This window comes from Protobothrops mucrosquamatus, unplaced genomic scaffold (assembly GCF_001527695.2).
Source record: "Protobothrops mucrosquamatus isolate PMUCROS unplaced genomic scaffold, P.Mucros_1.0 scaffold74, whole genome shotgun sequence".
Classification (NCBI taxonomy): domain Eukaryota; kingdom Metazoa; phylum Chordata; class Lepidosauria; order Squamata; family Viperidae; genus Protobothrops; species Protobothrops mucrosquamatus.
In genome coordinates this window covers 493,204-510,724 of record NW_015386451.1, presented here as the reverse complement: position 1 = coordinate 510,724, position 17,521 = coordinate 493,204, and the positions used below count along the sequence as shown (strand labels likewise).

Genomic DNA, 17,521 nt, shown 5'->3' with positions numbered 1-17,521 from the left:
TAACATGGGTTTGTTTTATAAGTGTTTTTGTAGACAAGCAAAATTGGCTTTGTTTTACTAAAATTTTGTTTTTGTTTATGAGGCAAGTTTAGTTCATTTGCACTTAGTGAGATCAATGTTGTCTTTTCCATTTTGGCTTTATTTTAATAGCCGTATCAGGTTTCTCCTCTTCATCTCTAGCACTCTTCTTAGTGCTATGAAGGTCCATGAGTCTGGTGAAGTTAATTTTACATATAAAAGGCCTGTTTAATCATTCTGATTTTTAATTTCCAAGAAGACTTCCAAAACAAACGGAATTTTCCCATCTGCTTGAGTCTTTCAATTTCTATGAGAAGAACAAATATTTCCCTTTTTTTCTTAGTGTTCTAGGAGAGCCATCTTGAAATACTTGAGTTTAGTTGCCTTCTATACGATACTGAGTGCCTCAATCTGCCACTTCAGACTCATCTGGAGGCATGTGGGACTTCCGGTTTGCCACTGGCGCCTTCAAACGCATGGAGGCGAACTCTGTCTTCAGCATCCGATTTCATCCCACTGGGGGACCCTGGAAAGGGTCGAAAGTCACCTTGTAGGGGCGACGAGTGAGGAGGGGATCCCTGCTTGATCGCAGGAGGGCGGCAGCCCTTCCGCTTGATCCGGGGCAGCTCTCCAAACCAGTGGGGGAAAGACAGCCATAGCAATATGGCTCGTCATTAAGCTGCTGACAGCCGAAGTCAAAATTATTACCAAGACCTTTAAAGCAACGCGGATGAAACTGGGTGAGATCTGATCTTTTCTTTAAGACTCTAAATATCTTTCCTGCAAAAGCTGCCCTAAGTATTTTCCCTCCTGTGAGGAGAGTGGGAAGGGAATTCCTGCCCCACCCTCTAACAACAGCGGCGACTGACTACCCAGGGGAAACAAAGCAATGATAAAAACAACTTTAATCTAATTGGATGCATATGCTTTTGAAATTTGGGGACTAAAAACTTTTCCTAAAAGTTTTCTTATTCCTATTTCTACTGGATACGCTGATTTTTATTTAAAAAGAAAAGAAATAAACTTTGAAAAACTATTATAAAAACGGGGGACTTAAAAAGTTTTTAACGGCATCAATGACATCTTGTGGCGAAGTTTGGTATTACAACTTGTATTGCCTAAAAGAGACTTGGCTTGAAGCCCAGACTTCAGATAAAACTCTTTGACTTTGATAGAGACCACCTGTGAGAAATTCAGCTGTAAAGAGAACTTCTGGGCAGCATAACTGGAGTGCTTGAACTATGAATGTAAACCTTTACTGACTTTCAGAGTTATATGTGGGGAATTGCTTTCCTATCTCTTTATTTGAGGAACATTGGTTATTATATGAGATGATGAAATACCTTGGACTATAAAATTTTACTTGACAAACGACTTCTACTATAAAGACTACCTATAAACACATGAAATAGAGGTCCCATATCTAGTTATAAAATTATTTTTAATGTCTGATTTTAAAGTCCTCAACTTAACGCATTATTAAGAGAATATGGAATTAAGAGAGTCATTCTCCTCACTGGCTCTTCTTTGTGCTATCATCTTCAGATCAGCTTTTAGTGGAGCCATTTTCAGTTTATAATTCTTTGCCAGAAGTCCGGAACAGGTCTATTTTGCAGCTCCTCTATTTTCCCACTTTATTTGGAATTTCAAAGTGGAGGAAACATTATACCTAAGAAAACTGAACACATCTCTAGAATTCAAACTTCCAGCAAAAATTGGAATCTAAAAATTGACAAGCTTCTTAAGAGTAGCCAAAGCCACAGACAGAGATCAAACTGACCTACAGAGATATTAAATTTGGACCAAGAAGAGATGGAAGGGGAGGAAAGCAAGGCTTGTTTGGAAACATGAGGTAATGCTGGACTCCCCCAAACTCACTCATCTTGCTTACCACCATCCTCGTTCTCTCGCTGGGCCTGCTCAATAGCAGCTCGGATGCAAAGTTCACGTGCATGAAGCCCTGCTGAACTGCTCCCATCTGAGATGGCTTCCAGGACCACCGAATCAATGGACAAGCAGGCTGCACTGTAGTGTTTGGCCAGGACTACAGCAGCACTGGTCTTCCCTGGGGGAATGGAAGATACAGAAGTTCACAAACACAGACACATCTGGATTCCCTTGCCCACAGTCATTTCGTTATCAAAATATTGTATAGCTAGGACAATAGGAAGGCAAGTTTTTGTGTCAGATTCCACAGGTGAATGCAACTAGTGGTCAGTCTGGCTGCATGGACATCCAGATCTGAGGTCAGGTGAACAGGGCAAAGATACCCTTGTGTGGCTATATCATTTTATCTCCAGGAGAGGTTAACAGTAATAGCAATAGACTTATATACCGCTTCACAGCACTTTCCAGCCCTCTCTGAGCGGTTTACAAATGTCAGCCTATTGCTCCCAACAATCTGGGTCCTCATTTTACCGACCTCGGAACGATGGAAGGCTGAGTCAACCTGGAGCCAGTGAGAATCGAACTGCAGTAGCTGGCAATCAGCAGAAGGAGTCTGCAGTACTGCATCCTAACCACTGCGCCACCACACTATGTCCTGAAGGCAGGATATTGAATCTGACTGATATAAAAGTTCTTTATGTTGCACAATGAATGTTAGGGGAAATTAAACATGGACTTCCTAGTCCATGGCTGGCTCAGGAATTCTGGGAGTTGAAGTCCACGAGTCATAAAAGAGCCAAGGTTGCCTACCCCTGGCCTAGGCTATAGATTTGGGGCTAGAACCTAAATTCTTTTGCCTACAGAGTAGTTTTCAACTTGGTGTTTCCTTGTACAACTTCATAATCGGTCTGAGTGGATAAGGCAGCCAGTTTTCCTCATCACCTGCCTCAGGGTTGAACTGAAGATACCTTCAGTCTACAAAAGCCACATAAAGTTTGTCCCACAGTGTGTGGAATATCTTTCAGTTTGGTGTTAAGAGGACCTGGTAGTGGTAGAGTGTGGAACAACTCTCTGTAAAGCTGGCTTGCTCTACTATCATTGTTCTGAATCTAACTTAATTAATTTACCATAATTCAGTAGGTACAGGGGGCAGTTAGACTTTAGGAGGCTAGGAGACCAGCACTCCTAAAGCTGAAAAACATTATACCATAACAAAATCTTAAACCCACATGCATTTAATATTTTATATGGGGTGAACAGGACATTCCTTTTCAAGACTTAGGAAACCAAAGCCAAATTCTTAACACTAAATAAAAGAACTAATTAGAAAAGATTGGGAGAGGAATAAAAAAAAAGCAGAGGAATCAGTGAAAATTGCCCAACCTAGTATCAGAGGGCACGGCTTGGGGCAGGCAGCTGTGTTACTCCACACACACCCTGGTTGTCCAAGAAAAGCCATTTACCTGTAAGGGGAGCTCCGTGAATTATAATAGCAATACCCCTGCGATTTCTGGCAGCACGTCCTTCTGGAGAGATATCAATGCCAAGATGGCGAGCAATGGCTTTAGAAACAGGATTGTTGTCTAGCTCTCCAACTGTTTCCTTATGCTTGTTGAGGCTTTGTTGACTCCCTGCTGGAAAAAAACCTGGCATTTTGGTCAACCAGATAGCAGCACTATTTTCAAACTGCTTTTAGACATCTTCTGTAGCAATGCTCCCCTAGCATCCATCTGTAGATTTTAGAACCATCTATTTAGTTTCCCAATTTTTTCAACTTGCATCTTACAAATGGGGGGAAGCTTGACAAACTGTTTGGGATGCAAGGGGATCCTTGGATAAAGCAAAGATTTAAAAGAATTCTGAACTGCATAGGAAATGGGAAATCCTACCACAAGTAAGTTAAGATCTCCATCCATGATTAGACCAATTACATTTTGAAGGAAATTGCAGGTGTCTTCCTGAAGCCCATCTTCTATGATCCTTGAAAAAATTATCCCCAATACTATACCTGCACATTTGGTTTTTCTTGCCTAAATGTAGAACCTTACTTTTTTCACCATTGAATTTCATTTTGTTAGATAGCGCCCAGTGTTCAAGTCTGTCCAGGTCCATCTGTATCTTAAGCCTGTCTTCTGGAGTGTTGGCTATTCCTGCCAGCTTGGTGTCATCCGCAAATTTGATAAGTTCCCCATCTATCCCCTTGTCCAAATCATTGATGAAGAATCATTTTGGATACATTGGAATACTATGAAATGCATCCAGGGAAACAAATGGCACTAATTTTCCTAGATGCACAGAAAGCTTTTGATAATGTAAATTGGCAATTTATGATTCAACAATTAAACTGTATGGGCTTTGAAGAAAAATTTATAAATATAATTAAAACAATATACCTTAGACAAACAGCCAAGTAATTGTAAATGGAGATTTTACAGAGAATGTTAATATAAAAAAGGTACAAGACAAGGGTGTACATCAGTGATGGCGAACCTTTTAGAGACCAAGTGCCCAAACTGCAACCTAAAACCCACTTATGTATCTCCGGTGCCGGGTGGGCGTGGCCCATTGGGTGGATGTGGCCATTTGGGTGGGCGTGGCCCAGTGGGTAGGCGTGGCTGTGGTGGTAACTCAGACTGGGTGAGACTAAAAAGTTCAATCAATCAATTCCAACTTTGAGAGATCTTTTTTTTTCCTGCAAGAAGTTGAAATTGATTGATTGATTGAATCTTTTTTTTGTTTTTGCACATGGCGGCGGAGGCCTAAAGCGAAAAGGTTTTATAAAACCCAGCTGAAGACCTAGGACTGGGGCGATGGTGCGCATGCCCACAGAGAGGGCTCTGAGTGCCACCTGTGGCACCCGTGCCATAGGTTCGCCACCACAGGTGTACATTATCTCCATTGCTATTTATACTAACTTTGGAAGTGTTGAATAGAAATGTTAGACAAGACCCAGAAATTAAGGGAATGGGGATAAAAGATGAAAAATACAAACTACAAGCATTTGCGGATAACTTGGTATTTATACTAGAAGAACCCTTGGAGACAAGTTCTAAATTATTGAAAAAATAAATAAAATAAAATAAAATAAAATAAAATAAAATAAAATAAAATAAAATAAAATAAAATAATAAAATAAAATAAAATAAAATAAAATAAAATAAAATAAAATAAAATAAAATAAAATAAAATAAATAGCTACCAGCAAAATAGAGGAAGCAAGTAAGTCCTTCTGCATCTAAAACTAAGAACGCACTCACCTTGCACTTGACCTTTTTCGGTTCCGTCTTCTTCCTCTTCTTCCTCCTGATCAATTTTGGATTCTGCTTGGAGCGTCCGATTATTGTCCAAGAGTGACAGAGAAGGAAGAGCAGAGGCCCCCATGGCTGCTGCTTGCACAACCGAAGGGTGAGGCTTCATTCCATGTTCAGAAAAGTGAGTGCTTTCTTCTTCCTCTGTCCGGGAGCAAAAAGAGGAAGGACGCCATGCACACCAGACCGGTAAGAATGCTCACTGCCCTTAGGCTTCCAAGAGAGCATTCTAGAGCAAAGCACAGCAGAGTCTTGAGAGTAATTGCAGCCACTCGCTATTTCTCCCATGGGAGAAGCTTCTGGCATGACTGCTCCCTGCCTCGACTTCAAGGCTTCTTCACGGTTCTGCATCTATCCGGGACACAGATAGGCTCAGAACAGACACTGTAGCCACACTTATATGTGTCTCCATTAAATCAATGATAAAATTAAGTTCTTGTTAAATAGGCAGTGCTATTTTGGAATAAAAAGTTAATGTGGAATTAATTGTTCCAACTGGAGCGGGAGTATGACTAGACGAGGCCTTGCCAGGAATAGGCAGCAATTCTTAACAATCAAAACAAGGAAATATTTCAGCCAAATGATCTAATTTCTTCTGTTTATCTTATTTTATGGATTTGATGTTTACTCCACCTTTATCTCTGGCCAGCTCAAGATAGTCTATATGTCCAATGCTCTGGCCTCTTGTTTTCTCACCACAACCCTGCTGTGGGATGGTCTGGATTGGCTGCCATGTGCAACTCAGTCTCCCAGTTTCGAGCCTGGCTCTTCAGCGCCATGTCAAGACTGTTCGCCTTTTCATGGCTCTGTGTGTTGGGAAAGAAGGGTCCCAGCTTCAGGCTGAAAAACGCCAAGCAGGGTTGGGTCTCCCTCCCTTTGCCTCTGGGATTGCAAACCTGTGAACAACCCCGAGCAAGAAGCCTGTGGTTTCCATGCAAGATGATGGGTGGGGCAACTCTCCTGGACTACAGGCAGTGCATACAGCTTCTGCCTTCAGCTGGCTTGCTCGGTTAGTGTTGTGGCTGGAATTAACCAAACTCAGAGCACCAACTCTCCCCCTGCCTCTCCCCAAGCAGCCATTGTTCCTGGTTGCCAAAGGGAAACTGCACAGTCACTTAAGTGGTTTCATTTGCATGGAAGATACTTCAAAGATCATACTGGCTCCACGGCCCAACTATTTCTACTCAAAGGATTTGTTTCTACTTCTATATTTGTTTATCACATTAATCTGAATGATTAATGTGAAGATATACCTAAATCATGAGGGGATGCAATGGCTCAGTGGTTAAAGACACTGAGCTTGTCCGCTGGAAAGCGGACAACCCGGGGTTCAAGACCTGAGTGCCAGGCAATAAAGTGAACTCCCATTACCTGCCTCAGCTCCGGCCCACCTAGTAGTTTGAAACCATGCAAATGTGAGCAGATTAATAGGTACCATTCTGCTGGGAAGGTAACAGTCTTCTGTGTGCCTCGGCATATAGTCATGACACCAGAAAGGGTCTCTGGACGATGCTGGTTCCCTCAGTCAAGAAATAGAGATAAGCACTAACCCCTAGAGCCAGACACGACTGGACAGGGGAAACCTTTACCTTTATCTTACACCTACATTGCTCCTCCAGGAAGGAGTCAGAAGGTTTATTCCGTATTCAAAGGGAAAGAAAATCAATTAAGTGGCAACCTTCCTTCTGTGGAAATTGACACAAGTACTTCTAGGAGATATTCTGCCCTAATGGCTAAATAAAATGAATCTGTGTGAGGCACATTGTTTCTGCCTCTTTATCCTTTTTCCTGGCATTACCATCACTAGACTTCTCTTCAGAGGTAGAAAATTAGAGAGTTTCTTTAATAAAAAAGAGAGTTTCTTTAATAAAAGTCAAAAGGAGTTTGCTCTTTTCCATGGACAGAAAAGGCCAGAGCAAAACACGCTGCTCCTTGCTGGCCGCCACAGACCTACCGGCCACGGGGCCCTCCCTCACCATTATCCAGATTCAATCCTTCCTGGTCGCCTTGAATCTTCTTTTGTTCCTCAAAATATTCCAGCACCTCAATAGGCAGCTTCTCTCCAGGCATCCGAGGAGGCAACAGAAGGATATGGTGGTTATCGTAGCCCTTCAGCATCCGCAAAATCTGCAGTCAAGATAGGGCAAACCACAAAGACTTTCTGAGCATGGCACTCTCAGACAGTCCAGATGAGGATTATTTTGAAATGCTCTGTCCATCTAGATTTGTTCTTTTCTTAGAAACTCTTGTTTCTTTTTAGAAGAACAATTTCTACAATTCTAGATGTCACCTATCATTTTTTCCATGGCTTGGGACTGGGCTATCAAAGGGACCTTCTTCTCTCAGATGTTTCTACCTGTCTAGTTCATTCAATAGGTTGGGCATGAATCTCATCAATCAAGAATATGAAGAATTGTACCTTGTCCCCAGAAAGTGCAAGCACCCAAATCCATTCAGTCTAGTTTGGACTGAGCACCTCATCCAGACCACAGGAGCCTCTAGGGCACTAGGACAGGACATACACAGCATCCCTCAGGTAACCCAGCATGGAGATGTAAAGCTAGGTATCATCATCATACTGATGATATCTCATTTCAAGCCATCAGATCACCTCATGCAGATGTTCAATAGGAAGGGAGAGAGGACCAGGCTCTGTGGCACCCAACAAGTTGCTGGACTTCTTCCCTCCATCCACACCAACTAAACAGACCCTGAGGAAGGAGAAGCAGCACAACACAGTGCCCCCAACTCCTGAAGCTAGTCCAGAAGTATATCATGATCAACAATACTGAATGCCACTGACAGGTCAAAAGAGCAAGAATGGCAGCACTGCCCCCATCTCACTCCTGCCAGAGGTCATCCAAGAGCACAATCAATTCTTTTTTAGTCCCATAATCTGGCCTCAATCCTGACTAAAAGCAGTCCAGACAATCCACTTCATCCAAGATCCTCTGAAGCTGCCATGTGGCCAATTTTTCCACAACATTCCCTAAAAAGGGGAGGTTGGTGACTGGATGAAAACTGTCCAGACAGTTGGGCTGAGCAATAGTCCCTTGAGGAGAGAATGTGCCAGCACCCCCATAAGTTATCGGAACCAGCTCCTCCCTTGAAGTCTTGGGGACTTCAGCTTATCTTCTCTGGGGACAGGGTCTGAGGTAGTTCAGGAGTTCATGGCCACCATTAACAGCCTGGCCCCAGGTATCCAGAGCCCAATGCATAATAGTGGTAACATCTGACTGTCAGAGCTATGACAAGGTGTTCTGGATTTTGAGGAGATATTGCTTTCTCTCTGCCTTGATGAGATCACTCCCTGTTAAGCCTCTAGCTCTCTGTCACCTCCTGCCTTTGCAGGGAGGCTTGTCCTATTAGACCGGCTAACTCCAGGGGATTGATGGAACCAACTGGACTCCAGAAGGAGCTTGGCTGGTTCTGGAAGGTCTGCTATACAGTCCGGCCAAAGCCTTGGTAGCCGCTTATTGCAGCCGCCCAGTGGTTTCAGGTGACCTGGTCTCTCCCTAGAAGGCTTAACGGTGAGATATATTATGCATCTTGTGGATAAAATTGCTGGGATTCACTCTGTGTTGGGGCAGAACTACTGAAGGTTAAAAGGGTGAAGTTATCTGCGTGAAGTTTGATCCTGTTGAATCTGAGGAAGCGGGCAGGAGTCTTGTAGCTGTTAAGTCAGCCACTCCCTTGTTCGAGTCTAAGCCTTCTGGTTGTCAAGGCCACCTGGGAGGGGATGTGTGATTGGGTCTGGGTGGTGGTTCATTCTCTGGTCCCCTTTAATTTTGGGAGAGTGGCCCCCAACCATTTCAAGTGTGGTCCTTGACTCAAGAAAACTGCACAACCTATTCTAAGGTCTACAGACATTGTGATGCATTTCTGCATCCAAAGGACCTTTTAATTGCTGACCTCAGAATATTTTCTTGGAGGAGCATTATTTATACAGTAAACACTTTGAGTTATTCTTAACTGGCACAAATGGCTCACCCGCTCTTCTAGAAGATACTGCTGGTCCAATTCTAAGGAGTAGAACTCAATAGGGAAGCTGCAGGGGTTCTTCACCACCACTTCGGCTTCATCTCCAATGCCATAGGGAAGGAGAGGCCCCAGTTCCAGGAGGGAGGGGCTGAATTCAAGACGTGGCTCCAGACCTTGCCCAGAGACATTCAGCAACAGTTGCTGAGTGCTCTGCGAAATGCTTAAGATCAGGACATTCTGGTACATTTTCTAAGATGTAAAAAATAATATCACTTTATTACAAATAAGAACAGGTAAAAAGGCCCCCAAATCATCTTAACCCAAAAGCCTCCCAGCTTCAGTTGGTAACGTTTGTTCAACTCAGAACAGCTGGCAAAAAAGAAAGACATATTTGGGTTCTGTCCTGTTGGAAAATAGGCATTAATGCAAAGAGTTAGCCCAAAAGATTTGCTGTCTATCTGGACTATTGGAATATAATCACTGTCTGGCCAGTCCTTTTGGGGTAGTGTTCCCTTCCTAGTGCCTGAGCTCAGAATGGAGAGTCCAGCTGCTCTTCCATATATAAAGCCAACTGAAGAGCAGGAACGGCATGTGGGCAGAATCCTGGCAGGGAAGGTGAGGAAATATCCAGGCGTGATGACTCCTTAATAAATCTACTTTGCATGAGGAATTGGATGGTCTGCCTTTCTTTGCCTCTCCTGCCATCAATGCATCTCTGCTCTTCCTGAAAACGCTTTGGATATTTGTTGTGCTCCAAACAGCTTTCTCATTTCGTACCTCTTCTCTTGGGGCAAACTTGACCTGCACATTGAGCCGCTCTCCGGGAGCCAGGATCCCATACGGGGGAATCATCTCAAAGACATGGGGCTTCTCCTTGTGTTCACACATTTTCCGGCGCAAGGTCATCGGCATGTGCTTAACCACCTGAGCTTACAACAAACAATGAAGTCAAGAACAAAGCTTGCCTCTTTATTCCATTCCGAAGAATCCTTCTGAAGGACAGCACACTCTAGAAGATGAGAATTATTGCCTCAGCCCACACCAAACTTTTGACTGAGCTTCTAGAAACACCTTTACGGTATCCCTGGAAGTAGGGTGGGTTTTCCATCCATATGAACAAGGATGAAAGGTTTTCCTTTTGCAGGCAGCTGAGGGTCATGGAGGTTTCAAGAGAAACAAGAATTCAACTCCACCTTCTCCACTGCATAGGCATATTCCTGATCCATAGTATATGATCAACAACTGATCAAGTAGAGGATAGGGACATAGGCTTTGTGGAGTCTTATTTTGCATTTTGAAAGATTTGCATGGAACAAAACAGAATCAAGAGTTGTGTAATCAATTCTCTGTGGTAAATCTTTTGCAAGTTATATTATTAAATTTATATGAAAACAAGAATCTTGTTTTTCACTTCTTAAAATTTTCCTGAATGTTACACAGATCCAAAGGGCTCAGCTTAAGAACCAAAACTGCACCTTTCAAGCAACTTAACTTCCATCCCACCCCAAATTCCTACAGATCAAGCTGCTTTTCAAGATTCAATCAGAGAAGAGCAAAGCAAGGTCTGTTTCAGTGGTGCATTACCTTTTTCATTTGTTCATTGCTTGTGGCAAACCACTCGCATACCACCTGCAGCTGGTTGTGAAGCTGGATGGTCTCCACCTGACATTGTCCACACTGGACAGCAGAGAACTCTAGATTGTCACTGGAGATGCAGAGAGATGGCATGATCACCGTGGCCCGAAGAGAGATGTGGAACGTGGGACCAGCCACAACCTGCAGCAAATCGTATCAAACCCTCCTGAGCGTGATGTATAGTGTATGACTGCTATTCTCATCCAGACCCACCTATCCCCACCCTCAGAACTTCTGGCATAACCACAGGTCAAATGGGGGACTGAAACACATTTCTTGCCCCAGCACATGCCCCAAGAGGCAAGTGGGCACAACCTTTCCTGGGCCCAGAGGTCCTGATTAGAGAGGACAATTGGAAAAAGGGAATGGGAATAATCCAGGCAATTCAGGCTCTGAAGGACAGCCCCCATTACCCCAGTCCTGTGGAGCCATCTCAACCACTGCTCCACTCCATCTTGTTGTAAGCAGGTCAGAGGATCTTCCCTTTAGCCTTTAAGTTCCTTCCCACCAAGCAGGAATGGCCTGTTTCACATATCCAAGCCAACCCCGCTAGATAAAGGCACAGTCATTCTGCTCTTGCAGTTGTTAGGATAAGCTGTTGGTTCTACAGACAGGCTAGCTAAACTGTTTGTCAGATACTAGTTCAACTCTACTTGCCCAGCTCTCACGTCACATCCCCTAACTTTTCCTTTCATGGGCAACACTATAACTCTGAGGTTCCCTTACAAGGATGCTGGAAGAAATCTGCTAGGCATTGCATGGTTAAATCATTCACATTCACTCCATGTTAGACTCTGGCCTTGGAGCAGGGCTAACTGATGGGGGAGGGGGCCTGGGAGAAGTTTGACTCTGTTAAACCTGAGGAAGTGGACACAGCTTTTCTCAGAGGTCAGTCTGGCCACTTCTGCATGAGATCCAGGTCCCTCCTGGCCGATTAAGTCCGCCTGAGAGGGGTGTGTGTAATTGGTTTAGGCGAAGGTTAATTCCTCCTTGAAAGAGCGGGTGGTTCCACCTGCTCTCAAGGAAGCGGAAGTGAGCCCCTTCCTCAATGCGTCATAGCCTGACCCAGCTGGTCCAGACAATTTTTGCCCGTTTTTCCTCTTTTAGGGAAGGTAGCAGTGCATAACTCTGGAGTGTGTGCCTCTGTGTGCCCCCCCCCGTCTGTCTGTCTGTCTGTCTGTCTGTCTGTCTGTCTGTCTGTCTGTCTGTCTGTCTGTCTGTCTGTCTGTCTGTCTGTCTGTCTGTCTCTCTCTCTCTCTCTCTCTCTCTCTGTGTGTGTGTGTGTGTGTGTGTGTGTGTGTGTGTGTGTGTAAAAGAACCTTCAAAGCACCTTAATGGGCAATAGCACTTCTTTCTCTCCAAGGGCACAGCCGGCACTCTGGGGGTCAAACCATATTTCAAATGTCTCTGTCTCGCAGAAAGGCAGATTCTTCACCCGATCCAGTTCAGTGTTGAAACCTGACTCAGGATAACAACAATAGAAACAGCTCTCACTACCTATGAAAAGAAGCCACTGTTGAACTCCATACATATTGCATCTCCAAGACATTCAAAGGGTACAGAGGTGCTGGTTCCCCACCAACAACTGCAGAAAGATAGATGGCGAGAAACAGATATCCAAGTTTGACATGCTGAGCATTGCACAGTGCTTTGGCTCAATTTTGGCTTAATGTGACATGTGAATATAGTCATTAGCAATTGTAAGTGATAGTGACTGTCTGTGGGCACATCTACATATATACGTGTGTACGCGTGTGCATATTGAACAGACTGAACCAGGGCTTACCATTTATTTGTTTGTTTGTTTGTTTGTTTATTGGTGCTAAGCAGCAAGCTAAATCTGGCTTTATTTTTGGTTACAGTAACAGAAGCCTCTTCTGGTCTGGGGTAAAAGGGCAGCAGTAACCCATGTTACAAACAGATAAAAGTGAGCAAGGCTAGAAAGGGATCCTGTGAGATCCTCCCTCTGTCTACTGCAATCTCCATGGCATAGGAGACGACCAGCAATGAACAAAACTACAATATTTTGAATATACTAAAAAACTACACTTGTCCAGTAAACATGGGAAGTTTCAATGTATTTTGTTCCATTTAATTATTTGGGCCTTAAATCATTGTTTACTCTTTTAACGTAGGCTAGAAAAAGATGGAATGATTCCCTTTTTGTACCTGTGTCCCGCAGGTCCCGTCGATCTGCATGGAAGGAGACGGGGAAGTGGCCAGTGTTTGTGATCTTGATGATGTGAGTTCTGATGGTGCCCATAATTATGTAGCCAAAATCTAAGATATACTCAGGTAGCTGGGCTCTAAAAAAAAGCATAATGTGGACGATGTTAACAAACAAGATGAGTGATATTTTCTACAAAATCTCAAATTTCACCAGTTCATTAATTTCAACCACACTAAAGACTGGCATGACCAGGCTGTGCTTATGAGGGAGAAAAAGGGAGTTAAGCAGCAAACTATAAAATCATAGAATCAGTCCATGGCAGGAATCCTTATATCATCACAGACAAATGGTTGTCCAATCTTTTCTTGGAAACCTCCAGCAATGGAGCACCCACAAATCACGGAGGCAGAAATTTCTCCCTAGTTTGAGATTGGAGCTTCCACTGAAGAGCTTGTTGCTTCTTGTCCTGCCTTCAGGTGCTTTGTAGAATAGGCTGACCCTCTCTTCTCTGTGACAGTCCCTCAGGTGCTGGAAGACAGATATCCTGTCGCCCCGAGTCCTTCTTGTTAGGCTAGCTAGACATACCTAGTGTCAATCATCCCTTTCATTCACCTAGCAAAGAAAGACTCCTGGACCATTGTTTTGCCAAGAGTACACTTGACTGGAGCTTAATCTGGCGTTTTTTCACACAGATAATGCAATTAACATTCCCTTTTCCCTGGCCAGCTCTCCTGTTATCAGCAAACGTCCAATTAAGTGCTGGTATATTGTTTGGGTAACAGGGCTTCGGTTTCATGGGCTTTTCTGCTTTGCATTCTATTGGGTGACCTTGGCTAGCAGGTGCTCCTCATTCCTCCACAGGCATGCTTAGGTTTCCCTCTGGTCCCTGCATTCCAATACTCTTCCCTCCCCCGTTGCTAATGTCAGGCTGTCAGCTTTGCGAAGCTTGGGGGATGACATCTAGTTCCTTAACCATTCTTCATTTGACCCCTTCCCTTATATCTTCATGCACAGAAATCATTTCATAAGCGTTCAACCAGCTTAGAGAGGAGAAAACCACAGCTAAATTCTCAGCCTAGACAGTGTGTCACCCTGCTAAAGAGAGGCCCTAAAGACCAGGCAAACAGCTTTGATTTGGGAATATGCATTTCATTGATTATTCCTTGGGAAAACTCCTGGAAACCCGTCCTCTTGGACCAGAAATAAGCTATATGCACTAACTTGACCAGTTTCCGGCGAGCTCGCTGACAGGCTGCTGGGTCGTCCACTGAAGCCAAGGCCAGCAGCTTCTGTTGCTCCAGAGCGTGCTCTCGCACAAGTAGCCTTTCCATCTCCAGCTGCAGTTGTGTGTTGAGCTTAAGACACCAGGAAGAGTCAATAACTCTAGCATGTCTGTGGCAGTGTTAGGCTTCTACTCTTGCATCCTGATCTCACCCAAACCAGAATGTAGCCCCTTCCCCAAAGAATTGGCCTTTGGTTCCACTCCCTGAGATAGTTGTGTCATAGAGGAGTGTGGTGCTCCTCAGAGGCTCAATTCCACCTTAGTGTCTCCACCCAGCCCAGCTGACAGTCAGATGGAAGAGCTGTTCATCTTACCGTGGTCAAGGATTCTTCCATGGGTGGTTCTGTGGTCAATGCTTCGGAATTACCGCTGAAATCTTTCTGTGTTTCCTGTTCTAGTCGCTGCTTCACTTCTCTGAGGATGCTGCTGTACCGCTCATTTCCTATAAAAAGGAGAAAGGCCAGGCATTCTGAGCTGAGAAGAAGTGCATTCGAAAGAGGCTGTGCTCCTTTCAGTGGCTTCCACGTTCTGGTCTCCAGCTTTCAGGATGTATTTAATAATACTAATGGTCTAATCTGGCTCCTTTGCTGCTTTCCATTTGGATGGTTGAACAGTCCATGGTTGTATCCTGAGGATATTGACCTCCCATGCTATAGAATGCTTTCCCCAAGAAAACATTCCTCCCCCTATTTTTAAATATAGTGGGAACATAGAGAAAACAACTCTTTTCACAAGCTTTTGATGGTTAATTATTTATTGATACTGATTTTAATTTTCACCCTTAATTTGAACCACACAAATGTTTAATATATTTTGCATTTTTAATTCTTGGAAGTTGCCCTAAAATTATGCATTGACTGAAAGCTGGACTCTCTAAATAATAAAAATACTAAAAAATGAAATAAAATTTTCATTCAAAATGAAAAGACTGCAATGTTAGTTTGGTTGGAAGGTTTTTACTTACACACTTATGTTTTGATATTGAGCTTATTTATTTAAATACAGGGCATTGGGCTTTAAGCCTGACAACTGCAAATGTAGCTAAACTGCATTTTTCTTTGCTGTTGTAGTACAAATGTCATGCACACAAGAATTAACTAGCAAGATTCTTTTTAAAACACAAGTCCAGCGTTGAAAGTTGTTGCTTTTGATTGAGCTCATGCTCAATTGATTTTGACCTGTTGTTTATATGTGGCTGAGGTAAAAATGGCTAGCTGGTATTTTTCATTGGCCAAGAGCATGATTTTAAGAAAAAAATTGAAATATTCTCAGGAATAGAAAGCAATATTTAAAATTAATCCTTTTAGCCAATACTTGTGATTCTAGTATGAAAAAGATGTTTCGGCATCCTAGTATGAAAACCAGGACCAAAAAGATTTTCTTTCTGTTCAGATAGAATTATAAATTAAAATATTGTTTGTTGTTGAAACTCAAAACAAAAAACAGTGTTTCCTGCACACTGCTGGTGAATATTTGTTAAAGAATTAACATATTTTTCAGCTATATTAGTTTCATGGGAAGACAAAGTACTATTACTCTTACCGTGAATATTTCTGGGCAGATCCAAGCAAATTCTAGGGAAAACTCCCTGTCCTTTCAGAGTGATCCTATCTGGTTCCAGGTGAGCCACCTGTATTTGGAAGGTTCTCTGAAAGACCTCTGGAACTCCTGGCAAGTAATAGACCTTCAATATTTGCTCCTTTCCTGAGCCAATATCATTCTGGAAGATGGAAAAGGCAGAATGATGAAACTCTTCATCCCTTGCACAAAACACCTAGCAATTTTTCATTTGGCTTTCACAGCTCCCAAGGATACCCAGATATTTGTTCCAGAGTACAGAGATGGTCCATCATTGACTTGCAAAAGTATCAGTCTCTGAATGATGAGAAAGCCCATCAAATCTGCAAATGGCAGCAAATGGGGAGAACCTATTTCTCTGAGAGTCAATATGATTTTGAATGTTTTCTGTTTAAAAGGTTTTAGCTATCCAACCCAAACCTGCGTCTGTTTCCTAGTGTGCAGGGGTAGCACAGATAAGCTATGCCACTTTTTAATATTTTAAAAAATATGAATATAGGTAATTAAAAATATTATAAACAATGATTATACCAGCAGACAGTTAATATATCTTGAATAGCATTCTCAAAAACATCATATACACAATGCACAATTAAAACTTAATATACTATAAAACATTTCATACCTGTTTTCTAGTCAAAATATATCACTATTGAATTTTTAAAATATTTGGTTAACATAACTCAAATCAATAAAAGAGAAAAAAAGAAAATAAGTAAATATGTTGGAGGAATACGATAACTACAGGTGACCCTCCACTTATGACAACCATCGGGACGACAGTTGCCACTTCACTAAGTGTCCCAGTTGTAAAGTACAATATCCTGTGACTGCACCACTTAGTGATGGCCATTCTGGCAGTCTCAGCTGCCATTGTTAAGGGAAGAATCTGCAGATCATTAAGCAAGGTTGTCATGTGACTGCAATATCTTTTTAAAATATTTTTTATTAAAAATGTTAATAACAATAGTAAAAGACAATGTAAACTAAACTCAGAGAGAAGAAGAAGAGAATAAAAAAGTGCAATAAAAAGGAAAATAGAAAGAGGAAGAAATAAGAAAAGGAGGAAAGAAATATTTAAAGAAGTAATTCCTAGTCTTCATCATAACAAAATAACAGAGTTGGAAGGGACCTTGGCAGTCTTCCAGTCCAACCCTTTGCTCAAGCAGGAGACCCTGACAAGTCTCTTCTTGAAAGCTTCCAGTGATGAAGCACCCACAACTTCTGGAGGAAAGCCATTCCATTGGTTGATTGTTCTCACTGTCAGAAAATGTCTCCTTATTTCTAGGTTGAATCTCTCCTTGATCAGTTTCCATCCGTTATTCCTTGCCTGGCTTTCAGGTGCTTTTGGGAAATAGGTTGTCCCCCTCTTCTCTGTGACAGCCCCTCAAATATTGGAATTGTAAGGACCTGCCTGAGCTGATCCTCTCAGGAAAGCACAACTCTTGAGGGGTCAACTTATTTTCCAAAACACTAAAAGGCAAGACAAGAAACAATGGATGGAAGCTAATCAAGGAGAGAAGCAACCTGGAATTAAAGAGAAGCTTCTTAACAGTGAGGATAATAACTAGTGGAACTTGCCTTCAGAAGTTGTAGGAGCCACTGGAGGTTTTTAAGAAGAGATTGGACAGCCACTTGTCAGAAATGATATAGGGTCTCCTG

At 42.7% G+C, this 17,521-nt stretch overlaps 1 protein-coding gene across 1 annotated transcript in view; it reads right to left on the bottom strand.

Annotated features, from left to right (window-relative positions):
• Window positions 1-17,521, bottom strand: part of HYDIN (HYDIN axonemal central pair apparatus protein) — a 119,595-nt gene that overhangs the window by 54,153 nt on the left and 47,921 nt on the right. Inside the window, exons 28-39 of the mRNA XM_015812175.1 lie at window positions 15,824-16,001; window positions 14,596-14,723; window positions 14,221-14,354; window positions 12,999-13,135; window positions 12,160-12,287; window positions 10,779-10,970; window positions 9,972-10,118; window positions 9,204-9,443; window positions 7,190-7,340; window positions 5,163-5,357; window positions 3,369-3,536; window positions 1,910-2,083 (exon numbers count right to left, since the gene is read on the bottom strand). Of these exons, the coding sequence (XP_015667661.1) occupies window positions 1,910-2,083; window positions 3,369-3,536; window positions 5,163-5,357; window positions 7,190-7,340; window positions 9,204-9,443; window positions 9,972-10,118; window positions 10,779-10,970; window positions 12,160-12,287; window positions 12,999-13,135; window positions 14,221-14,354; window positions 14,596-14,723; window positions 15,824-16,001 (1,972 nt within the window). The remainder of the gene's footprint in view (window positions 1-1,909; window positions 2,084-3,368; window positions 3,537-5,162; window positions 5,358-7,189; window positions 7,341-9,203; window positions 9,444-9,971; window positions 10,119-10,778; window positions 10,971-12,159; window positions 12,288-12,998; window positions 13,136-14,220; window positions 14,355-14,595; window positions 14,724-15,823; window positions 16,002-17,521) is intronic.